The 24,245-nt window shown below is 45.3% G+C and overlaps 3 protein-coding genes across 9 annotated transcripts in view; 2 read left to right on the top strand and 1 right to left on the bottom strand.

The window, feature by feature from the left end:
* The window catches only part of MMS19 (MMS19 nucleotide excision repair homolog (S. cerevisiae)), a 40,458-nt gene extending 35,923 nt beyond the window's left edge, over positions 1–4,535 (top strand). The window contains exons 20-31 of the mRNA XM_008573225.1: positions 194–293; positions 815–917; positions 1,061–1,129; positions 1,341–1,467; positions 1,959–2,059; positions 2,207–2,263; positions 2,409–2,595; positions 2,904–2,986; positions 3,301–3,465; positions 3,545–3,604; positions 3,947–4,047; positions 4,129–4,535. Of these exons, the coding sequence (XP_008571447.1) occupies positions 194–293; positions 815–917; positions 1,061–1,129; positions 1,341–1,467; positions 1,959–2,059; positions 2,207–2,263; positions 2,409–2,595; positions 2,904–2,986; positions 3,301–3,465; positions 3,545–3,604; positions 3,947–4,047; positions 4,129–4,156 (1,181 nt within the window). The 3' untranslated portion in view covers positions 4,157–4,535. The remainder of the gene's footprint in view (positions 1–193; positions 294–814; positions 918–1,060; positions 1,130–1,340; positions 1,468–1,958; positions 2,060–2,206; positions 2,264–2,408; positions 2,596–2,903; positions 2,987–3,300; positions 3,466–3,544; positions 3,605–3,946; positions 4,048–4,128) is intronic.
* Positions 4,536–4,771: 236 nt separating this feature from the next.
* Positions 4,772–14,176, bottom strand: ZDHHC16 (zinc finger, DHHC-type containing 16). Of its 7 annotated transcripts, XM_008573218.1 has the most exons (13): positions 14,017–14,163; positions 13,561–13,901; positions 12,667–12,827; positions 10,254–10,501; positions 9,911–10,105; positions 9,674–9,762; positions 9,255–9,283; positions 8,496–8,629; positions 8,304–8,351; positions 7,346–7,431; positions 6,515–6,638; positions 6,055–6,125; positions 4,772–5,337 (listed from the first exon to the last, which is right to left on the bottom strand). In XM_008573218.1, the coding sequence occupies exons 4-13, from the start codon at positions 10,494–10,496 to the stop codon at positions 5,223–5,225; spliced, it is 1,134 nt and encodes a 377-aa protein (XP_008571440.1). In that variant the 5' UTR covers positions 10,497–10,501; positions 12,667–12,827; positions 13,561–13,901; positions 14,017–14,163; the 3' UTR covers positions 4,772–5,222. The 7 variants fall into 7 exon arrangements, with proteins under 7 accessions (XP_008571440.1, XP_008571442.1, XP_008571441.1 ...); XM_008573220.1 differs by lacking the exon at positions 13,561–13,901 and having other exon boundaries at positions 14,112–14,176; XM_008573219.1 differs by lacking the exon at positions 13,561–13,901.
* A 171-nt stretch (positions 14,177–14,347) lies between these two features.
* Positions 14,348–21,921, top strand: EXOSC1 (exosome component 1). The gene is made up of 8 exons (XM_008573216.1): positions 14,348–14,407; positions 14,507–14,622; positions 16,787–16,861; positions 17,984–18,072; positions 18,956–18,989; positions 19,668–19,718; positions 19,850–19,934; positions 20,252–21,921. The coding sequence occupies exons 1-8, from the start codon at positions 14,377–14,379 to the stop codon at positions 20,356–20,358; spliced, it is 588 nt and encodes a 195-aa protein (XP_008571438.1). The 5' UTR covers positions 14,348–14,376; the 3' UTR covers positions 20,359–21,921.
* Positions 21,922–24,245: the final 2,324 nt, after the last annotated feature.

The raw sequence follows: 24,245 nt of genomic DNA, 5'->3' as shown, positions 1-24,245 counted from the left end.
GGGTTGTCAAGGGTTAAGATCCCCTTACCGGTCATTTTTCAAAAACAAAAACAAAAAAAAACTGCTGTTATGGCTGGAGTTGAGCCCCAGAGTCATGATGATGACGACAGGACCTAATCATTTTGATCTCTGAACAGTAGTAATGGTCTTGTGATTGTGTGTTTGTGTGTTTCGGTTTGATTTGATTTTGCAGAGAAGGAGCCCTCAGTTCTCAGAAAAGTGCTGTTGGAGGATGAGGTCTTGGCCGCCATGGTGTCTGTCATTGGCACTGCCACCACCCACCTGAGCCCTGAGTGAGTATAATCATGGATGCAGTTTAAACCCAGCTTGAGAACGAATAAGCATTCTTGAGAAAACACAACAGATAGCTGTCTTGTCATCTGTCCTTTTAGCCCTGTTTAAATGTGGAGGCAGTTGTTTTGTAAGTTTTGCTAAGCAAAAGTGAGGGGCTTTTAGCACCATGAACTATGGGGGTGGGTAAGCCATGGGCTAATGGTTCTTAGCTGCAGATGTACATAAGAATCACCTGTGGAACATTTTAAAACTATACATTGAGCTCTCTACTAGATTGTAAGCGCCAAGAAAATAGGGATTTGATCTGTCTGGTCCACTGCTGTTATAATCAGGGCTTAGAATGGGAATGTTTCCTGGCACATATGTGCCAAATTAACATTTGTTGAATGTATGAATAATCGTGGCCTGTCCCATTGACTCAGTGACCCTAATGTGAGCCCCAGGTTAAAAAGCACTGCAGTGGAGGGGAGGGCTGCTTTAAAATCCTGGCTCCTCAATTGTACTTAGTACTCTGCCCCAGGTTAGCTGCCCAGAGTGTCACCAGCATTGTACCCCTCTTCTTGGATGGCAACATCTCTTTTCTGCCAGAAAACAGTTTCCCAAGCAGATTCCAGCCATTCCAGGTGAGTCTGATGGATCAGATGAGGGAAAAGTTGGAACTTACGTACTTCAAACTTATTTTTTTAGGGCAAATCTGGGATGAGTATGGGGAAGACAAGCCTATGGCTAGCAGGACAGGCTTGATAGGGCTCTTCTTCCTTTACAGGATGGCTCCTTGGGGCAGAGACGGCTGATTGCACTACTTATGGCATTTGTTTGCTCTCTGCCTCGAAATGTGAGTGAGGACAACATTTGGGGAGTACCCTTGTCTAACATTGACAAGGGTAGGTGGATTCCAGGTGACCTCTGGGTAGAAATTTGCCATAAACTAAGCTGATCTTTTACCTACCCTATCGTCTACCCTAGTCCCTGCCGCCACTTTCTACTGGGTATCTCTTGGAGTTCAAGTGTTCTCTGGGTTCATTACATGGCCAGGTTTTCTGTAGGTGGAAATCCCTCAGCTGAACCAACTCATGCGGGAGCTATTGGAGGTGAGCTGCAGCCACATCTGTCCCTTCTCCTCCACCGCTGCTACCAAATGCTTTGCAGGACTCCTCAACAAGCACCCTGCAGGTACTAGAATGAGACTGGGTCAGAGCCTCCCTGAATCACCTACCAATGAAATCTTTAGGTTGACTCTTCATTTTTTTAAAAAAGAAGCTTGCTGATAATAAATTTGGGCTTCAACTGCTCACGCACTGTCCTGAGACAGCCCTTGGCACAAGAGTCAAGACCAGAGTTGGGCAAAGCACTACAGTACCTAAGAAGAGAAGGGAGTACAAGGGGAATACTCTTTCTAGTTCTGCCATCCTACTCCCTAAAGTGAAGCTATTATGGATAATTCCTTATTGAAAGTATACAATCCTCTCTTCAAATGCTAGCACCCTTGCATTGCAAGAATACCAGGCTGTCATGCTGGTGTCCTAACGTTTTGTCCACAAATAAAATGGTATTGTCCTTTTCTAACAACTTCTCAAGGACTTTTGCACTTAAAGATTGACATCCTTCATTATTAAAGGAAAAATGTATAGCCTTTGCATGAGCATTTCCTTCTTCCTTTTTAGGACAGCAGCTGGATGAATTTCTACAGTTAGCTATGGACAAAGTGGAGGCTGGCCTAGACTCCAGGCCCTGTCGTAGTCAGGCCTTCACCCTGCTTCTCTGGGTAAGGAGTTGGCATGGATTCTGGTTAGAGAGGCAGTTATGTCTGATTAAATAAAATGTCCCTATTTGACCCTGAACCATAAGTATCTGCATCTCGTGTCTTTGGGGTTTGAGTGTCATTCCCTGACTGCTCACTCTCTGATTACAGATAACAAAGGCCCTAGTGCTCAGATACCATCCTCTTAGCTCCTGCCTTACAGCCCGGGTAAGTCCTTTCTGGAAACAGGAGAACCTAGGACCTAAGTAGGATCTTCCCTCCTAATCCCATTCTTCCCAGAAACAACTTCCATCTTTTTCTTTGGTATTTAAGATTCTTCTCCCTTGTACCTTAAAGGCTCTCTTTTCTCCAGCTCATGGGCCTTCTGAGCGATCCAGAGCTAGGCCCAGCAGCAGCTGATGGCTTCTCTCTGCTCATGTCTGACTGCACTGATGTGTTGACTCGCGCTGGCCATGCCGAAGTACGGATCATGTTCCGCCAGCGGTTCTTCACAGATAATGTGCCTGCTTTGGTCCAGGGCTTCCATGCCGCTCCCCGAGGTGAGGAGAGTCTCAAAGAAAGGCCCCAAATATATAGACCTTTCCTTTGCTCAGCAACATTCCCTAAATAATTTAAGACCTGAGTATTTCTTTAGAGCTATATTGTGGTCTGTATCTAGAAGGCTAAACTTCCAGATTGTCCCTCCTTTTCCTTTGATGGGTATATCTTGCTCATTCTGAGCTTCAGAGGCTCTTTCCTCCCACCTCTGTGTAGGCAGATGTCCCAGCCTTGTCAGAGATTGGAGTTGAATTTGTAAGCTGTATGTCTAAAGCCCAGTTTCTCTCCTAAGCTTTTCCATTTCTTACAGATGTGAAGCCAAACTACCTGAAGGGTCTGTCTCATGTACTTAACAGGCTGCCCAAGCCTGTGCTCTTGCCAGAGCTGCCCACGGTAAGTTCTGTAGTCGGAGCCTCTAAACAAGAGACAAAGCTGTTCTTCCCCAGGGCTGGCCCGTGGCTCACTTGGGAGAGTATGGTGCTAACACCAAGGCCACAGGTTTGGATCCCTATATAAGGATGGCCGGTTGGCTCACTTGGGAGATCGCAGTGCTGACAACACCAAGACAAGGGTTAAGATCCCCTTACTAGTCATCTTTTTTAAAAACAACAAAAAACTGTTCTTTCCCAGCTGGGGCTAGAAAGGGGAGGGGGAGAACCAGGATCATCACAGTGTGGTCATCCTCCACCTTTCCCATTGCCCTGTAGCTTCTTTCCTTGCTGCTGGAGGCCCTGTCCTGCTCTGACTGTGTGGTACAGCTCTCCACCCTCAGCTGCCTTCAGCCTCTTCTACTGGAAGCACCCCAAGTCATGAGTCTTCACATTGACACTCTCGTCACCAAGTTTCTGAACCTCAGCTCTAGCCCTTCTATGGTGCGTTGAACCCCAGCAACTCTTTGGCACTTTCATCTCTCCTTGGGTCTCCCCTCACCTCCCTGTGGTTGTGTTCCAGGCTGTCCGGATTGCTGCACTGCAGTGTATGCATGCACTCACTCACCTGCCCACCCCCGTGGTAAGTACAGCAGATGTCCCTTCCTGACCTGGGAACTTAGACAAGCCAGAGAAATATCTTTTTGCCTGAGTCAAGTGGGATTAGCCACCCTGCTATGTGACTGAGATATGAACTACATGGTACAGATAGGCAAGGGTTTTTTTCCTTGGACCCATAATGGACCCAGTAAATCCTGACTCCCTGTAATAGGATGGCCATCTTGCCACTCAACATTCTTTGGAATCACTAAAGAACAGGACATGTTTTGCTTTCTTCAGAATATTAGTCGTACAGAGTTAGAGAAGTGGCACTTTCAGTTGTCTTGGTTGAGCAAGGCTAAGATTATCTCCTCTGACTCCACAGCTGCTGCCATACAAACCACAGGTGATCCGAGCCTTAGCCAAGCCCCTGGACGACAAGAAGAGACTGGTGCGCAAGGAAGCAGTGTCAGCTAGGGGAGAGTGGTGAGTTTCTAGGTCATGGGGGAGAGATGGGACTGAGAGGATCTCCACCACTAATGCTGCCAACATCCTTTTTGCCTGCAGGTTTCTGCTGGGAAGCCCGGGCACCTGAACCCTCAGTCCTGGCCTAGACAGGACTGTTCTGACAGACAATCTAGCCTGGAATTATTAACTGTTGAGCCATCTTGCCCAAGGCAGGGAGGCCACTGACCTTTGACTGCCTTTCCCACAGACACAGCACAAATGCTTGACCTCTGTTGCATGGCTGTAGAAGAAACATAGGAGATTTGATTTTGAATGGACTTGGGCAGTAACTGAGTGTGAGACTACTTATGTTTGAAGAAAGATATTGGATTGTAGGACTCTTCCATTTATATATATGAAAGAGGGAGCTATGCTGCTGAGGGGTGAATGCACATGAGTGTGGCCCTGAGGACCAAGGATGGTGGGTGGGTGTGTACCTGCTGGAGAATAAAGATTTCTTTTAGTAATGGGGCTGACTGTCAGATATTTCCCCCATTACATATATGCCTCAGTAGCACATAACCAAGAGTGTTGCTAGCCTAAACTACAAGAACAGTAATGATTGGGATTAACCAAGAATTCTTCAAGGCATCCATCCGCTCCAAGTAAGGGCATAGGAGGCAGGACCATAATAACCTATTCACTAGGACTTGACCCTGACTTTCCCCTTCCCTGCCCTATAGTGAGACAAAGAGAAGCTACATATCTTTAAAAATCAAATACCTTTATTTTTGCTCCCTTCAGCAGCAGTGAGAAGTGGCAGTGACCTCAGCAACAGGCCTGGTATCTTTGCCCTGTTGAGAAGCCAGGATCTCAGCTGTACCAGTCAAGTGTTTTCTCAGACAGCAAGTGGGAAAAGGTGGTGGCCAACCCCAGTGCTGTAACCCGGAGGAGGTCAGAGTCAGCACCAGGCAAGGTAGCTAGCTGCCTGACCCCTCATCTGGGGCTGGAACTTGTTTGCCTGAGTAAAGGGATGTCAGTCCTAGGATTTCTCCACATTGCTTCTGCAGTGGCCAGAAGGTTGGTCCTTGAGTTGTTCCTGCATGGTACCCTCGGGCAGGCCCACTGGCCCTTTTTGATCAAGGATTCCAAGAAAAGCTGTCCTTGGAGGCCCTTGAGACAATGTAGGGAGCAGAATGAATGCTCAATCCAGTTCACACTGCCATCACAGAGGCAGAGTGAGCAGTCACCCAGGGAGGGGGCTCCCAGCTCATTCCATTCCCATGGGGCAGGTGACTAGAAGGTAACAGCACCCGGGTAAGCCAGTGCCTACAAGAGAAGATAGAAATGTCTCTGAGTTCCAAGAGCTGTTGGTCATCCTTCCTGATGACCATTCCTCAGCAAGCATGTATCAAGGTACCTTGAAGCTACCTTGGCATTAATCACAAAGGTAACAGTATTTCTTCTACCTAATTTCCTCTATTTAATTTCGCCCAATAAATGTACCCTCTGGTACTTGAAGGCCTTTGGAGGTTTCAAGCTACACTTCCAGGGGGCCACTGCAATCACTACACACGCAGGAGTGTAATGAGGATGGGAAAGGGAAGGTACTTAAAGTCATCTGAATGTTACTGCCTCAGTAATTGCAATTTGAAAATGATTTCCCCCTGTCTCTTGGGCTGCAAGAGCTTGAACTCCAGACACTGCCATACAAGTGAGAGGGGATGGTGGCCACTGTATCCTACCTAGAGGTCCCTTCCTAAGAACAGCTTTCTCAGGATTCTACTGTAGTCATCTTGAAGCCTCGTCTGCTACATAAACTGCACAGTTTTGGCTTCAAGCCCTTTTGGCTCAAATGAGCAACGATCTCTATTACTAGAGTCTAGACGTGTGCTAAGACAGTACTAGCCACATTTGGCAATTTAGTGAAAATGAAATCAAAACTTCCTTAGTCACATTAGCCACATTTCCAAGCGCTAACAGGTATAGAACGTTTTCTTCATCAGAGTTCTGTTGGACATCACTGGTCTACATTTCTTACTTTACCTTCCTGTGTCCACACCCAGGAATACCTTCCAGTTGTCCAAGCAGCCATAGTTGTAAGGATTCCTAAATACCTAGAGCCAAGAAAAACATGTGTTTCTACAGACCTCTTCTGCTTAATCCCCCTCTAATTTTTTTTTTTTTTTAAGATGACCAGTAAGGGGATCTTAAACCTTGTTTTGATGTTGTCAGCACCATGCTCTCCCAGGTGAGCTAACCGGCCATCCCTATATAGGGATTTGAACCCATGGCCCTGGTGTTATCAGCACCACACTCTCCCAAGTGAGCCACGGGCTGGCCCCCCTCTAATTTTTGAGACCTAAATTGGCTAACCTAAAGCTCAGGTTTGCAAGTTCTGGCCTCTTATAATGTTTGCTTTAGTCAGCCCTGACCATGGGCTCTGTTTACAGGATGGCGGGTTCAGTTAGCCACCTGCCCAGCCCAAGCCCTTAGTCCTACTCACTCTGCCCTTGGCCTGTAGCCGACGTCTCTCCTTCTTGTTGATGTGCCTTTCGATGCTAGTTTCTCCTCGACTGATAAGAACGGCATGCCATACAGTTAGTGCACCCAGGGCAAGTGCCACAGAACTAAGAAAAGAGGAGCAAAGAATGGTGGGTAGTTTAGAGAGGGCTGGTTGAAGTAGGTCTGAAATTGAGCTGAGCAATAATGATTGGCTAGTGACTTCTCTGCCTAAGTCTTCCTTATCTCCCAGCCCACATCCTAGATGAATTTTTTCTTCATTATATCTATAATCAAAAGAAAAGTATCAAAGTGGGCTAAGAAGCATAATGTGAAGAGGAGGGTGGAGAAATAATCCTATAGTATTAAGAATAATTGTTCTGTATTTCCTAAGAGACCTATGCTTAGGAGACAGTGGAGGATAGTAAAAGCACCAGGGGTTGAAATGGGATGGCATGAAATTAAAATTCCAGCTCTACCATTCCTAGCTGCGTATTAGGGAACAAATCACTTTACCCCTCTGCTTTTCAGTTTTCCCTATCTATAAACTCAGTCACCTACCTTTAGGTAGGTGCTATGAGGATTAAATGAAATAAGAGTTTAACTTACCTTAGCACATAACAAGCATATGCTTATAACCAATGCTAGTGTCCTTAGTGTTTCCTGCCTCAAAACAGTGAAGAAAATTAAGTGCTGACTCTTTGCCAACCTAAATTAGACTAGGAGAACAGCTGCAATTCACTCAGGGATGGGTTCCTGCCTGCATGTGGGCACCTAAAAAAGTTTTTCTGAAGCTGTTCCTCCCATAAAACTATCAAAAATGGGAATTAAATACCTGCACAGGAACCAGAGGTAGACAAGACTCTTATGAGTCATTCTTTCTCGAAAGGAGAAGGTGGGCGGTGGGGTCTGGTGATATGTCTAGAAGAAAACAGCAAAGCCTGGCTCACTTGATCTGTTGATACTCCAGCAACTACCAGCACACTCCCAGCATCTATAGGCAGGGAGTGATCCAAACCCAGGCAGAGAAAATGAGGGTTAAAGCCACAGAGGAGGCAGGGGAGCAGCCAGATGGGTGGAACAAGCCCAGTGGCATCATCACATGGACAAACACTGGGGAGGGCAGGTCTGGACAAGATGGGCAAAGCACAGGAGGAGCTGACCCTGGGCCTTTAGGCTGACAACACAAATGGGGCTATAGGGGAAGCCACTCCAATCCCCAGCCAGAACTCTGTCACTGTGTGCCTTGCATCCCCAAGAAGGGAGACCAAACTCACATCCATAGGAGATTGACGGGGTGGGGAATGGTGGGGGAAGGACCATGAGCTCCACTAAGGACTGTGAAAGGGCAGCAGAGATACAACCATTTAAGCCCAAGATGTGCTCAGAATAAGGAACTATAAAAGGTATGGGGGGTGGGGTATGATCGAGATGCAGATTGACCAGGAGCAAAGGATGATCAGACTGGCTCAGCCAGATCTCTGTCCTCTGGAACCCCATTACACAGACTAACATAGATTTCTTGCTGCTCAGGCCATCACCAAGGCGGAGTCCTTAGCCCAAAAAGAAGGTGATGGGATAGCCGAAAACTGTCAAATACCAGAGACTTCCAGCTTGCCTCCAGGCCACTTAGTCTGCTCACAACAAACAGCCTCCCTGAACACTTCTGATGGGTCTACAGTGGCCTCTCAGCCAGCCTCTACAACTAAACTAGCAGGTCGGCTCTAGTTGCCTGAGCAACTCTATACCCCCAGGCCTGAGCAGCAGGAGGCAGGGGGGTGGGGACAGCCCACCTGATTGGCAACCGCCTGTAGTTTGTTCTTGTCGAGCTGTTTCATTTTCTAAGGGGATGGAAAAGAGTGCTGGTTATACTCTCAGGCCTCTAGAATGGGGGGGGGGCCTACCAGCCCCCACTCCTTAGGCACAGGTTCCACGCCCCAAAGGTCTGCACTACTGAGCTGCCTTGCTCCTAACCATGGACTTACCTCAATGGCAGCATAAGCCTCCCGAAAAAGGTCCCAACTTCCATAGCTGCAGTAGACACAGCCCAGAGTCATGAAGAAACAGAAAGAGAAGAAGTACCGATGGTTGTAGTGGCCCACACAGTTGTTTAGCCAGGCTGGTGGGGGAAATGATTAAGGACAAGATCAAACACACAATTCCAAGAAGTATCTAGGCCTCTCTGGTTCATCCTTGGTTCATGACAACATCACCCAGGCTTTGGGCTTCTAATCATCAATAACTGTTTTCCAAAGGCTGGAAAATATGAGCCTGTTTCCCAAGGTTGAGAAAGTGTTCTAAGCTTTCCAGAGCCTTCAAGTCTCACCAGGAAATCATGAAAACTGAAATCCTTCAGTAAACTGAGTCTCCCAATACTTCAACCTAGCTGGGGTTAGCCAGACATCTATATGGGACAGCAGAAGGGGACCCATGGTTCTACCTGGCATAGCTAGTGGGCAAGCACAGAAATGCAAACATCTCTTTCCATCCAACAGCTGTTAGCGGTCTACAGAAGAAAAGAGCTGTTAAAAGATTCCTTGCTCCAAGAAGATCTGTCCCAGAGAGCCTGTGAGCCTTCTGCTCCCTGTGAGAGATGGTCAGCCCCCACAACTCCTTTTCTACTAACTTCTCACGAGCCCAGTGTTCTCTGCAGGGTGACGCTAGAAGCCTTGGGTCTGTGGCCATTGACCCTATACAGTGCTCTGGAGCTAAAGAAGGCCTGAGGCAGGAGAGCAAAAGGATACGGCAGTGATGATCCATCTTCAGCACACACCTGTGAGGGAGGGACACAGGCTCTGTTACAGTGGCCAAGACTCTTGAGAAGTCAGTGCCAATCCTTCCCTACAAAGACCAGCATCCTGCTGAGGTGGAAAGGGCACAGACTTAGAAGACAGCCAGGCCTTACTTCAAACCCAGCTCTGCAGTTAATTAGCTATATGAGTAGGTAACTCACCCTATGAACCTCAGTTTCCACAAGTGGTAATAGTTCCTAACTCACAGAACCACCCTGAGGACTAGGTATCAGGAGATAGGGGGCACCCTGCCTGAGATATGATGGGCGCTTCACACATGTCAGCAAGCAAACTCCAGGTCCAGGTTTTGCCTTAGGGGTACAACAAAGGGGCCCCAGCTGGGGTTCACAGAGAGCAAAGCCAAGACCCACCTATTGCAGATGCTGCAGTGGTGTGTCCGGGCTGGCTTGGGGTAAATGCACTTCTTACAGATGGAGACCATGGCAATATCATTCCTGCCCTGTGTAAAGGGAGAAGAAAATAGTGACAACTGTGGCAGCACTAGTTTTGTACCTCAAGAAATACCAAGGCACTCTGTCTCTCCATTCCTGGGACTGGCTCCCATAGCCTACAGTTCTCCCTCCCTCATGCCCCTTGTGGGGACCCACCTGGGGTGGGTACCCAGGCGGAGTGGTGATGGCCTGATAGTAATGGAAGACGATGAGGATCAGATTCCAGTGACTATAGAAGAAATGCCAGCAGAGTCGTGGCACTGAGTAGGTTCGGAGGATGAGAGGTAGGACACATAGGTAGGCGATGGCCACGATGGAACTGGTCAGCACGATCACCAGCACCACGAACACCTGCCAACACCAGTGAGGTCAAGTAGATGCATGAGAGAGCTACACCCAGAGTAGACTCAGGAATTTCCCTGGGGGTAGGGGACTGACCTCCAAAACCCAGCATAGGTCCATCAGAGACATGTCCCTCTGCTCCCCAGGCATTACTCACCACCCCAAACCAGCGGATCACGTTGTCCACCAGCCAGTAGATAGGCTCAAAGGCAGCATCGACTGCAGTGTCACTGCCACCAAAGGAGTTATAGAGCAGGGAGCGCAGGCAGACCTTGCCATAGCGCCAACGCTGTACCAGGCCCCGGAGCAGAGGTGGGCAGCGGCGTCTGTAACCCAGGAGCAGAAGCAAGCGTAGGCAGAGGCGGGCCGGGCCCAGTAGCAGGCTCCACTGGCCCCGCATGGCTCCTAGGAGAGCACACCATTGTAAGGATCCAGCCTGAGTCCTGTCCCTCCATACCCCACTAGAGGGAAGGCCCAGAGCACCAGCTTGGAGGGCAAAAATCTAAGATTAAGGCCGAACTAGGCCAGTCTCCAGCTGGGGAAGTATGAAGGTCACTTCACTTTTCTGCAGAATGTTCAGTGCCAGTCTCCCAACCAGATTACAGTGAGTAGGGACTGGAGGTTCTGAGCCTGCAAAAACTGTATTTACATTACACCATGTGTGTGCACAGCAAATCCAAGGTGATGTATGCCTAGAGTAAAGGGCCACAGTAAAAGCGTAAGGGAGAGGGAGGCGGCTCTAAGCCAAAGCAGTCTTTGGAGTTGTCTGTGTAGATAGACCATTGGATGGAGCATGGCCAACATGGACAAAGCTGCCACTGTATCTCTGGGCGTGGCCACTGTAGCAGAGGTTTCCAAGGGTCTTCTGCCTGCCCTGGCCCATTGACCTACCTCCTAACAATTGCTCTTCACCAAGGAACAGCCAGTAGGGGACTACGTGCATAGCCCTGCACCTAGATCTTCCCTGGTGCTGAGTCTTGACAAAAGATAATCCTCCTTCCTATTCTTTCTGGGCTGATGTTATAGGTCAGTAGACTCAACCTGGTAGCATGAGATTCCCTGTCTTCTGTCAGCATAGTCAGCTATCCTTTGCATGACATAAGATGCTCTGTCTCCAATTCCACTCCCAGCACCTCCCTGAGGATATAGTAGCCAAGACAACTTCAGGTATTCAGAGCACCACAAGCAAGAGACATGAGCCTCCCTGTTAGTGGTTCATAAAGACCTCAGGGCCTGCCCTCTCAGTGATAAGTCTCCCCTACCCTATTCTAGTTAGATACTCAGGGATCTTCTCTGCAGCTGTTGCACTTGGCCCCCTAGCCTTCCCAACCAGGCTTCCCAGCTCCTTTCCATGGCTCTTCTGCAAGTGCCTCCAATTCCTCTATGCAGTTTCTACCTCATCCAACAGCCATGGGAGGAGATCAGCTGCCCAGGCAATGATCAAAACAGAAGGCACAGATGCCCTAACAGATTCCTTCAATGACAGTCTCATCAATTCTGCAGATTAAAGTCTTTTACCAGAAAAGAAATTATCTGATTTCCCACTAGTGCGGCCAGGGAGAGCTGCTTTGTCCTTGACAACTCTACTGACTTATTTAACAGGCAGCTCTAGACCCAGTAGAAACTGAAGGAGGATGCTCCACTGTAGGGATGGTTTCAATTCCGTAACTGGAGCAACGTACTCTCCTTGCACCCTGGCTCATCCCCACAAAAGGCATTTCAAAGAACACTTAATCACCTCCTTCCACAAGCCCGGTAAGCCCTAAGGCAAAAAGAAATGCAGCAGACAAGGCCTACAGAAAAAGACTATCTGGTAGGGAGCCTCCACTGCACCAGGATAAAGAAACTGGCTGTTCCCATCACCTCCTAGGAAGCTAAAAGAATTAAGGGGGAGTGTCGAAAAGACAAAAAAAATGAAAAGTTCAAACTTTTGCCTCCTTTGATTTGGACTCCTATTGTTTGGAACCATGATTTGGCTTGAAGCATGAATTTTCAAGATAGAAGACAGCCACAATCAAATATAAGAATGGGGCAAAACAGATTACCCTACCACAAATCTAGGTGACTTTTGGACTATCCACACCACTGTTCATTCCCTTACTATAGCTAATGGAGAGTTTCAGCTAAAATACTTTACACTTTTTATAGCGATAGCATGCAAATTGGATGCACCCCTCATTTATAATAAACACGAATCATATGCCATCTCACAGCCACTTATCCTAGTCTAAAAAAAAAAATCCTCCTGAGATTTTCCACTTTTCAAATCATTCTAAACCACCTTCTGAATTCCTGAGCTCTACAGGAAATGTCTGCCTCAAGGACTAAATTTACCAACTCTTATCTACTCATATCCATACTTAGGGTTCAAGTCTGTCCCAAAGTAGTTCTGTGACCTTTGGCAAATCATTGAACCCTGCTGGTACTCAATCTCCTGTATTCCCATTCAATGAGGGGGTAAGATTAAATGCTAAAGTCCCTTCCAGCTCTAACCCTTTAACCCTTTATGATTCTCCATATATACTTGGTAAGGTATAAACGAAATGTTTATAAAGCACTTAGCACAATACCTGGCTCTTGGAAGTACTCAATAAATACTTGTTGAATGAATGACCTGAAGGGATGCAGAACTGGAAAAGTTGGTCAGATGTCTATCTCTCCTACAAATACTAGCAAGGACATTTCTGCCAATTTGATAACACTAAATAAGTGTCTGCTGCTATCATTCTTCCTGATTAATAAAAAGAGAAAAACCATTATTAGAATCATAGCACTGAAGAATTAGAAGGCATTTCAGAAAATAAGTCCAACCAGAGATCAACCCAAACATGTAAACAGAGAGCTTGTAGATGCAGAGGTACATACCAGATTTGGGTGAACAAAGTCTGAAGCCAGGCCTCCTCCCCTCACTTTAGCTAGTGAGGTATGGGGATGCCAGGGAAAGGATATGTAGTCCATGGGCCACAACTGAACATATAGACTTTGCAAGTCTCAGGAAATTGAGGTAAAGCAAAATTCGATAAATTATGTGTGTGTAGGTAGAGGGGGTGATTTCAGAGTGAACATGGGAGAAAACAGAGCAAAGCACACTTTTACTATCATCCCAAGCACAAACCCCGAGATGCTTCAGGAGTAGCCACAAGCCATGGTGGCCATCTTCCACCAGATTACAGGAGACTGCAGGCCACAGCACTCCCCTCCTCCCTGGGCTCTCAGTCACCATCTGTTTCCCAAGAGGAAACCCGATTGGTGGGAAAGGGAGGGAAGACAGGGAGGGACAGATTCCAAAACCACCAGAGGGAAGATGAAATTGAGATCAAAGTCATAGCAAATCTCATCTGAACAAAGATGATGCTCTCAGGATGTCCACAGTCTCAAGCAGAAGATGTAAGACATCAGTAAAGAGCAGAAACTTAATCATGTGCAGACAAAAAACGTAGGAACTTTATCATAGGGCTGCTCACCGAAGTTTAAGGAGGGGGCCCACCCAACTAGAGCCCCGCTTAAAATGATCCAACTGCAGGACTGGAAGCTGCAGTTTCAAAAACTTGAAAAAGGTTTTATTTCTCAATGCGGGCGACGTGGCCGAACTGCGATGGGCTGGAAGTGAAAAAAAAAAAAAAAAACGGTTTCCGGTTCAGGCTCTATTCTTGAACTATCTTCAAGACTTTGGACATGTCAAACTCTGTCTCTGGATCTGAGTTTACAAATCTGTGAAATAAGCGAGTTAGGTTGGTTGATCCCCTTCCTGCTCTGCGCTGTAAGGCCGCCCGGAGGGTGCGCTCAACCTGAGGAGGACACGGCCCTGCAGGGAGCGGAAAGAGAGCAGGAATCCGGACTCACGACAAGGCCCCGGGACAAGGCCCGACCCTACAAAAAGGGACTAGGATGGAAAGCAAGGGCTGAGGCTTCGCCCTTACCTGCCTCCTGCCGATTCCCCAGTCAGCCAAACCGAACCCGCAGCCTCTACCGCCGCTCACTGCCACTCCCTCCAGGTCGAACCATCATGACCTACCGCCTGCAGCAACAGCCAGCGGAGCCGGACCCGCCGCCAGCCCATCCTCAACTACAGGCGCAGGCGCAAGCGCAGGAGCTGGAAGTTCCGCCTCCGGATTTGTACTGGTGTGACCTGGGAAATGGAGTTTACCCTTGAGGAGTCGCTGCCACAGATCACGTGCTACAACGCACCAATTGGCGCGTTTCTTACTGCGGAACTGCGCCTGGATTTGGCCAATACAAAGTCAGCTTTGTTTTTATCCGGCTTTGGGACGGCGGCTGTCATGGCGCCTCCCGTGAGGTACTGTATACCGGGTAAGTGAGCGGTGCCCGTGCGGAGTCCTGGGTACGGACAGAGGTTGGAAGGCCAACAGCTTCTGGGGCCCTATGGGTGAAGCAGCGTTTTTTCTGCAGGCGAACGTCTGTGTAACTTGGAGGAGGGCAGTCCTGGCAGCGGCACCTACACCCGGCACGGCTACATCTTTTCTTCGCTTGCCGGCTGCCTGACAAAGAGCAGCGAGAACGGCGCGGTGAGTGGGGCGGCTTCCCGTCTCCTCTGTCTGTCTTTTTCTCAAGCTGCCCTTGGCTTCCGATCCTTAGGCACGGGCACTGCGGAGGCGTCTTTAGTGCTTCACCAGTAGAACGGTTTGGCTTCTAAGTTTCGTCCAGCTGTGGTCGCCGCTGTTGTGCACTTAGCCACCACGCACCAGTTACGTTGATCTCGCTTGGTTGTGCTGCTGACACTAGGGGAGGGAGTTGGGCCAAGAGCATCGGTGAACTGAGAGTAACACAGCCCAGCCCAGCCAGCAGAATCTTGTCTGAATATCGTCTACCTTTCCGCTCCTTCCAGCTCCCCTGTCTTCACACGGGCTTCTTTCAGTTTCGCTAATGCGCACACTCTCTCCTGCTGCAGACTCTGTCTGAAGCACGCTCCTCTCTTTAATTCCTCCTTCCTTCAGATAGCCTCTCTAGTGTCACTTTCTCAGAGAAGGCCTTCTGGAAGCAGTTGTCACGAGGAAAGTTTGGTTGTTTGTTTGTTTGCTTGTTTAAAGATGACCGGTAAGGGGATCTTAACCCTTGACTTGGTGTTGTCAGCACCACGCTTACCCATTGAGCTAACCGGCCATGCCGGGGATCTTAACCCTTGACTTGGTGTTGTCAGCACCACGCTTACCCATTGAGCTAACCGGCCATGCCTGTATGGGATCCGAACCTGTGGCCTTGGTGTTATCAGCACCGCACTCTCCCGAGTGAGCCACGGACCGGCCCTTTGTTTGTTTTTTTAAACACTCACAAAGAGCTCTGTTCCTTTCCAAGCACTTTAGCATTTACGAGGGCACTTCCAAAATTCGTGGAAAAATAGAATTAAAAGATAATACGAATCTTTCCATGAACTTTTTGAAGTACTGTCGTAATTATATGATGTTATATATTCCCTATTAAATTGCGTTAAAGCAGGCCCCACCACCATACTTTTGGCGCCTAGCACAAGGTAGATATTTGTTGAATGCATGAGTAATACTGTCCTCCCTAGTTCCAGAGGTTGATACAGGATTACCTCAGGATCAGATAAGCAGGCTCTGAAGGAGCAGTTTAAAGACAGGTAGCATAACAGAAAGAGGATTCAGAATTAGAACACTTTGGTAACTTTGACTAACTAGACCTTGATTCTGGTTTGAGTAAGAAACAAACCCTCTGGCTTTAGGTTCTTCCTCATGTGCAAAATGAGGGGCTTTCTATTCAGTCATTTTGGGGAATGGCCTTAACATTTCTAAGTTTGTTCATTTCATAGATATCTCTTGAGCATTTTTATGTTTCAGGCACAGTGCTGACCTCTGGTGATATAGCAATGAGCCAAATACACTTGGTTTCTGCTGCTGAGGGGCACAGACACAAATCATAAACAAATAAGTGCTCAAATGAGTGTATGGTTACAAATATGATAATTGCTTTGAAAGAGTATTACAGAGTACCACAAGAGCATGCTAACAAGCAAACTCATCCTAGTCAGCGAAAGTGACATTTAAGCTGAATCATCTAAAGGATAAATAAGAGTTGGGTGGGTGGAGAGAGCACAGTTCTGGCAGAAAGAGCAGGATGAACAGAGATCCTGAAGGGGGAAGAATTTAGTGAGTTGAGGAAACTGATAGAAGGCCAGGAGAGCTTAAGCAGAGTGAGCAAGGAAGAGATTGAAAAAAGGTGAGGCCCCAAATATCTGTCTTACACCAACAGCCAATACCATGCTCAAAGAGAAAACTCTATGAGTATTCCCTTAAAATAGAAGGAAACAAGTATGGCCACTATTATACAACATTTATTTGGAAATTCTCATCTGTGTAATAAAATAAGGAATAGAATGAAGCAGTGTAACTTTGGGAGAAAGAGTCAAATTATCCGTAATTACAGACAAGATGGTTGTATACCAAGAAATTCCAGGAGAATAACCAAAAACTTATTAGAACTAATCTAGAATGGTTAGATTATGTTTTCTAGCAGTATTCTTCCTGTGGCCCCTTGATCCTCCTATTTTCTAAAATTTCCAAGGCCCTCTGCTCTGGGCTATAAATGAATCCATAGTCCATCTGCCCTTGTGACTTTGACTCTGTACCAAGGCATTCCGACTTTACTCTCAAACCACAAATACTTTACCCATGGCTTAGCCAGGACATTCGTTTTTTATTGTTCTCTCTATAGCTTCCTGTAGTGTCTGTGATGAGAGAAACAGAGTCCCAATTTCTACCAGATGTGGGAACTATTGTAACCTGTAAGGTAAGTTGGTCCCAACCTCTGTCCTTATGACAGCCATCCAATGCTAAAATCATGATCATTCTAGAACTGCAGTGTTCAATATAGTAGCCACTAGTCACCTACGGCTATTTAAATTTAAATTAAACAGTATTAAAAATTTATTTCCTTAACCATAATAGCCACATTTCAAGCACTCAGTAGCCACTTGTGGCTAGTGGCTGTCATATTGGTCAGCACATCACATTTCTATCATCACAGAATGTTTTACTGCATTTGGCTGGTCTAGAGCTTTCTAGGTTAATGATCACAGCAGTCGAATTCAGGCATGCATAGTTCTTTCGCTGAGCTGGTTTCCTGCATAGGTAGGTTCTACCCTGAGGGAAACAAAGGTCCCAAAGCTGAGACCTTTTTCTGCAGAGGAGCAAAAGACTTTATTCTCCAGTATTTCTGTTACATATTCTCCAGCATTTCTGTTACATTTAAAGGCTTGGGCTGGCCAGTTAGCGCAGTTGGTTAGACAGTGGTGCTGATAACACCAAGGTCCAGGGTTCAAAACCTGTACTGGCCAGCTGCAAAAAAAAAGAAAAAAGAAAGTCTTTTAGGGTATTTCAGGGGAGGTACAAATTAATGCTGTACTTATCAGTAACTATAACATATTGTTACTCCCTGCCCATTCCTCACCCTCTGCCAGCTTAAGTTAATTTGTAGCTCTTAGTTGACCTCCTTATAAATTACTCCAGCAGAAAATCTATGTGTTATTCTGAAAATAACTAGAGAGGCAATGATCCAAATATTATGCAGCAGCTAAAATATAGATATAAATTCCATCCACTAATAGGCCTCTTAGCAAGATCTGTTAAAGTTCTAGATTAGCTATTGTGCCCTGTGTCTATTTTTGTTAGACTTGTGTTCTTTAAAAATCTATACTGTATTATCTCATTTGATTCGCATAATAACCCTATCAGGTAGCCACAGTGGCTCTTATTCCACAGGTATCACTTATACAAAGATACGTAGAAGTATAACTTGTCTTAAATTCTGTACTTAGTAGGGTTGCTTGGACTAAAATCTTAGTAATTTGTAGTTTATTGCTGCCTCCTTGAGATGACAACTGCTAATACTCTGCTGATCCTTTTTCCACAGGTCTCTAGCATCAATTCACGCTTTGCCAAAGTACACATCCTATACGTGGGGTCCACACCACTTAAAAACTCTTTTCGAGGAACCATCCGGTAAGATGTCTCCTTGTCTTAACATTTGCCTCAGCATCTGGAATGAGATTAGGATAGTCAGGGAGACTGAAAATTGTTATGAACAATTACAATTCCTACTTCTGCCTATTTTCCTATCTTCTTTTTTTTTTTTTTGTCTTTTTTCATGACCGGCAACGGGATCGCAACCCTCGGTGTTGCTCCCGCACCTCGCTTAGCCAGTGAGCGGCCGGTCTGTATGTGGGATCCGAACCCTCAGCGGGAGCGCCGCCACACTTCCCAAGCGGCGCACTGTAGCAGTGCGCCACCGGGCCGGCCCTTTCCTATCTTCTTTGATAGATTCTCTTTCCTCTTTGATGATTCTCCCCCAGTAGTACCCAAAGAAAATTTCATATGAGCTAGGACAGAAGGAATATATTAATAAGAGAGGGTTTAAAAATAAAGCAAAAAGAATTGAGCAAAGCTGAAGAGGTTAGTACTATCAGTCAGAATGATTCCTACCAAGCGAAGTAGAAGGTATTTTAGGAAGTACCTTTATCTCTTTAATTTAATATAAATTAAATCCAAAGGGTTATAAGACATCAAAAAGGTTTGTGGGTGAAATAATAAGGGTTTTTTGTGTGTGGATTCTTTGGGAAAGGACAAACAATTCTTGTGAGCCAGGTAATTTAACTTTTGAGGCCATTTCCAGCCTCAGTGTGGTTCTATAGTGCTTCTGTTCACGTTCTCCTGAGGCAGCTAAGTTCTCTTCCTTTCCTGGCAGATCTGATCTGCTTTTCTCTAGTCAAAGGTATTGATAGTGCTGCTCTGTGTGGTCCAAGAATGTAGCTCTTTGTCTGCTAGGAATCTGAGAGAAATTCTTTCTCACAGATAACTAATCTTTCTGTTAATTCTTTTTTTATAGCAAAGAAGATGTCCGAGCAACTGAAAAAGACAAGGTTGTTGGTTGGTTTGGTTTTTCCCCCCTGTGGCTTTAGGACTCTCAGTTCTTTAAAATTATTATCCCAATGACTTTCAAACATCCATGGGAATATGGAGTCCAAGGAAATTTAACACATTCTCTGCTACAAAGTATGGAATCCACCTCACTGTCCCTTTCCTCTCCATACAATTTTTGTTCATTCAGTTGACCAGAGTAGGGCTAGTTTATTCTTTGCATTTGAAGCTGGGTATTTAATCATTGCTGTTTCCTCAGACTTACTCTGGACCCTTTCAGAGCCAACTATAATACCTTTCATATATGTCAGATTCCTGATCAGGTTACTGAATTCAAAATCCTTCATTTAGGGCCGAGCCCGTGGCACACTCGGGAGAGTGCGGCGCTGGGAGCGCAGCAGTGCTCCCGCCGTGGGTTCGGGTCCTATATAGGGATGACCGGTGCGCTCACAGCGCTCACTGGCTGAGCGCGGTGCAGCCAGTCTCAAAAAAAGGACCAAAAAAAAAAAATCCTTCATTTATATGATGCTGTAGGAACAGTAAAAGTTGTTGACTTACTTGCACAATGATGACTTCTCCCTCTGGGATTAGAAAGTAGACTAGCTCTACCAGAGGAATTAATAGTTTCATGGAGACCTGATCTGGAGCTTTCCCTGAACACTCCTGTTCTTTCTTTACAGGTTGAAATTTATAAGAGTTTCCGCCCAGGTGACATTGTCTTGGCCAAAGTGGTATCCTTTATTCCCAGCTGACTTCTGGTCCTTTGTCAAAAGAAGAAATGAAAGTAGAAAAACACCTCCAGTGGCTATGGGAGGGAAGACTTATAACCCCTCATTTTCCTTCACCACTGTTGTGTGACTAGATCTCCCTAGGTGATGCACAGTCCAACTACCTTCTGACCACTGCAGAAAATGAGCTAGGAGTGGTGGTGGCCCACAGTGAATCAGGTGAGTTGGTTCATGCTTCCACATCCTTTTCCCTGGGAGCTATGGCTTAGGATTAATCTGTTGTTTGCTCTGGTTTCCCTGGGAATTTAATTATCTGGGAAGCAAAATGGGTGAAGATACTACTAAGATTAGAATGAGTCTCCATATAAGGATACAGGCTTATTGCATAAGTCAGTAGAATAAGCAAGGATTTTTCTGTATGAGGTGATGTTCACTAGGTAGCTTGGTGACCCTTCAGTTTCATACCCAGCTGAAAAGAGAAGGGTCTCTGGCAGATATTTGGGACCCCAGCTCCAACACCAGCTTTTCTCTTCCAGGTGTCCAGATGGTTCCCATCAGCTGGTGTGAGATGCAGTGCCCTAAGACCCACACTAAAGAATTCCGGAAAGTGGCCCGAGTACAGCCTGAATTCTTGCAGACTTAAGAAGCCATATTTTACCCCATGGAGAGGAGTAAACTGTTTCTGAAAGTACGTGTATGAAAATAACTTGCCATTGTCTTTATTCAAACACCTGGGATCATCCAGCAACCATCTCTAAAACAAATCTGCCAAAAACTTATTTTATAGATGGAACATTACTCTTATGAAGCTTTTCATGAATTTTATTCTGTTGAGTGATGAAACTTTTCTTTTGGAGCCACCAGCAAACAAAACTGTGTGATGTTGGAAATAGCCTATTCTTCTTGATGGTTCTTATTAATAGATATTTTTTGCTGTGACAAAGAAAAATTTTTACTAAAAGCATTCATTGTTTCTGTTGTCTGGAGCAGAGAAGAACATCTAAATGGTGTCATGACATTTAGAGCAGGGTTTTGTCTAGTAACACCCATTAACTGATGTGTCAAGTGCTTCCTTGCTCTGAACAAAGCCTGTATTTTTTGTGTTGTGTTTAAAGTAATTGTGCTTTAATTGTATTATTGAATACTTACTATATGCCAGGCACTTTATATACACCCCCTCATTTAGGTACATTATAATTCAGTGGAATTTGTAGGACATATGTGGTGATCCAGGTAGCATATAGTTAGTTCTGAAAAGTATTTGGTAAACACAGTATTACTGATATAGTGGGTACTCCAGGAAATGTTTGTTAAATCTAATAGAGCACTAGCATGTGAGGTGGCCAGGGAAAGATTTGATACGTGACATCAGAACGAATTAGAGAACTTAGATAAGAGAAGTGAAGATATTCAAGGCTGAGAGAGAAGCAGAAGCACAGAAATGCAGAAGCAGAAATGAAGGCATAAGTTTGTGGATGAGGAAGGGATGAGAATTAAGCATGGAGAGGTTGTAGAGGGAATGGGAAGGAAAGATGAATATGTGATGTCACTTCTTGAGATATTGTTCAAGAAGCCCATATCTTTAATGTGTAGTGACAGTGGTTGAGTCAGACCACCTGAGTTTCTATCATCTAGTTTCTAGCCCTGAGCAGGTTAGGTTGAGTTTTATTTTTTAATTGAAAATTTTATTGAGATCACTGTAGGTCCACATGCAGTTTTAAGAAATAATACAGACAGATGCCTTGCACACCTTGCCAGTTTCCCCCAATAGTGCCATTTTGCAAAATTATAGTATAACAACCAGATGTTGATATTGATACTTGAGCAGGTTTTTATCTCTCCGTCTGAATAGTATGACCTCATAGGTGTATTATAAGGAAGAAAGGCATAAAAATGCTCAGTACATGCTAACATTACTGTTGTTATTATATATCAGATTGCCTTCTATCAAACATCTACTAAATGCCAGGTCTTACGCTAGAACTTTGATGTAGGTTGTTTAAGAAGTCACCTATTGATAGTTATTTTTAAACTTTACAATTTTTTCTATTACAAACACTTATCTTTGTGCATGCCTATGATTCTCTTGCAAAATAGAGTCCCAGAAGTGGAATGCTGGGTCAAAGAATATGCACATTTTAAATTTTGAATAGATTCTCCCTTATTGCCTTTCAGATGCTACTAATTAAATCTCTCATCAACAGTGCAAGCCATTTTACTTATGTTTTTTCTGAACTTCACAGTGACCCTGAAAGTAGCAATCGTTTCCATATTTTACAGAGCAGTAAACTAAGGCTTAGAAAAATTCATTTACTTGCCCCAGGTCACATAGCCATCAAGTGGCAGAACAATATTTAAACCCAGGTCTGTCTTGCTGTCAAGCTTACAAGGTTCTTTCCCTTGTGCCATGGTGTCTCCTTTATGCCACGTACTGAACAGAACCTTGGGCATTCAGTAAGAGGCTCTCCATATTAATACTGGTTCATTAATCATGAGTGCTTGTTGGACATCATTCATTTAATAAAAATATATCGAGAGGACTGAGGTCAAGGGTTTGGATCCCCATACCCAGCCAGCCACAAAAAGTAAGTAAATAAATAGAGAGAGAGAACGAGAGCATGAGTGCAACTGGTCTTCCCACCACTGTTCCAGAAACTAATGGAGAAAGCAGTAAATATTACAGAATCCTATCGTTGCAGAGTTTAACATTCTAGTCGGAAAAGATGATAATAAGTCAACAAAGAAATGTTGTAATTTCAGACAGTAATAAAAAAAAAAGAGAAAGAAAAATAAAGTAGAATAAGAGGATAGAAAGTGACTAGGGGGCCTTTTTTGTTTACCCAAGTAGTATAATCTAACCTGGGCTATTATCTAATGCCTTACCACCCTCAGGATATATTATCATTGTGTCTTCTCCCCATCTACTAGGACTAAAGATAACCAAAAATAGAACAAGGCTAGTTTTCACTGTGAACAAATTGTGCCCAGCTAGACTTATTTTCCATCTCAATAGAATTCCTAGCTGTAGTATGTAATGGATTTTAGTAGGGCATCTGATATTTTTATAATTTTGGTCAGAATGGAAAAATGGAGGCAGAGTGACACTAATGTATTTGTGTACATATTCTTCTCTTTCTGAAGAGCTTTTGAAATAACTGTTCCTATCCTATCCTTAGATTAATATTACTCTACATCTTGACAGCACTTGAATTTACAGCAGTCTCTGTTCTGCTGCATACCGGGTTAGATTTTCTCAACCATAACCATCCAATACTGTATTACAAGTTAGATATGTGCCCCTACTAGCCTGAACTCGTTTTAAGGCAAGATTCTGTCTTACTATTTGTCTTTCAATCCCCAGTACCCAGTACTGTGACTAACACATAGCAAGTGCTCAATTTTGGGGGAGGTTCTCATAGCTGACTGAATAGCTGTGCCCAAACGGTGTTAGGGACCATTGAGCAGTGGTGACAGACTGCTAATCTTCAATTGGTTTTAAAGAACAAGGAAGAGGCTGTTCTTTCTGTGCCTTGGAATGGTGGTTTTCAGCCTGGCTTAGGTACACTTCAAAATTGCCTATAAAACTTAAAAAAAAACAATCAGGTGCCTGTGTCCTAGCATTGCCCCAAATCTCGTAGGGTGAACCAGAGCAGGTGTTTGTTTTTAACCTCCATTGGTGATTCTGATGTGCTACTGTGGTTAGGAAGCATTGTCTTGGAGGTAATGTAGTTGTTGGTCTCCTCGTGGTAATGGTAGGTGATACTGGCTTTCTGTTATTTTCCTGCCGTAAGGCAGGAGTTCTAGTCGGGAATCTCAAGTTGCAAGGAACAGAGACTGCTGTAAATTCAAGTGCTGTCAGGATGTAGAGTAATGTTAACCCAAGGATAGGAAACAGATACAGCCTGGCCTCATGAGAACTGGAAAACAGTCAGGACCTAAGACCGTCTCCCTTCCTTGGCCCACACAACCTCATCTCTTCTTTGTTTGGCCTTGGGCTGTACATGGCCAGAAATGAGTTGCTTTGGCCTTTTCAGTCAGCTTCCCACAGATAACAAACAAGCCCCAGTCTCTTACTTACCCAATTATAATTTTTTTTTTTTTTTAAAGATGACCGGTAAGGGGATCTTAACCCTTAACTTGGTGTTGTCAGCACCACGCTCACCCAGTGAGCAAACTGGCCATCCCTATATGGGATCCGATCCCGTGGCCTTGGTGTTATCAGCACCACACTGTCCCGAGTGAGCCGCGGGCCGGCCCCCCCAATTATAAATTTTTGGCAGACAAATCTAATCCCAGCTCATTTTTAGAGCCAGATCGCAAAAGTCATAGACCACCAACAAGCTTATAAATCCTGCTCTTGAATTGGGAGCCCATCTAATCACAGGGAGATGGTGGGCTGTAGTGTCAGAATTTGACTATACTCACTCAGTGGGAATTGTTCCCAGGGAAAGAGTGCAGATTCCCCAACAAGGAGGTAGATGGTGGAGCAGATACCCAAAACATGCTTAGTGCAGAAGGAATAACACTAAA

Source organism: Galeopterus variegatus, unplaced genomic scaffold, assembly GCF_000696425.1.
Source record: "Galeopterus variegatus unplaced genomic scaffold, G_variegatus-3.0.2 Scaffold891, whole genome shotgun sequence".
Taxonomy (NCBI): Eukaryota; Metazoa; Chordata; class Mammalia; order Dermoptera; family Cynocephalidae; genus Galeopterus; species Galeopterus variegatus.
This window is presented reverse-complemented; position numbering and strand designations above follow the sequence as displayed.

Excerpts from the sequence above, each read along its gene's own strand:
- EXOSC1 (XM_008573216.1), top strand. The coding sequence starts at position 14,377 with ATGGCGCCTCCCGTGAGGTACTGTATACCGG. Across the intron at positions 19,719-19,849 it reads ACATTGTCTTGGCCAAAGTG|ATCTCCCTAGGTGATGCACA; the intron begins GTATCCTTTATT and ends TTGTGTGACTAG. Across the intron at positions 19,935-20,251 it reads GGTGGCCCACAGTGAATCAG|GTGTCCAGATGGTTCCCATC; the intron begins GTGAGTTGGTTC and ends TTTCTCTTCCAG.
- ZDHHC16 (XM_008573220.1), bottom strand. The coding sequence starts at position 10,496 with ATGCGGGGCCAGTGGAGCCTGCTACTGGGCCCGGCCCGCCTCTGCCTA. Across the intron at positions 6,639-7,345 it reads TACCTCTGGTTCCTGTGCAG|TTCTGTGGCACTTGCCCTGG; the intron begins GTATTTAATTCC and ends CTCTTTTCTTAG. Across the intron at positions 5,338-6,054 it reads CTGGGTGTGGACACAGGAAG|GCACTGGCTTACCCGGGTGC; the intron begins GTAAAGTAAGAA and ends CTTCTCTTGTAG.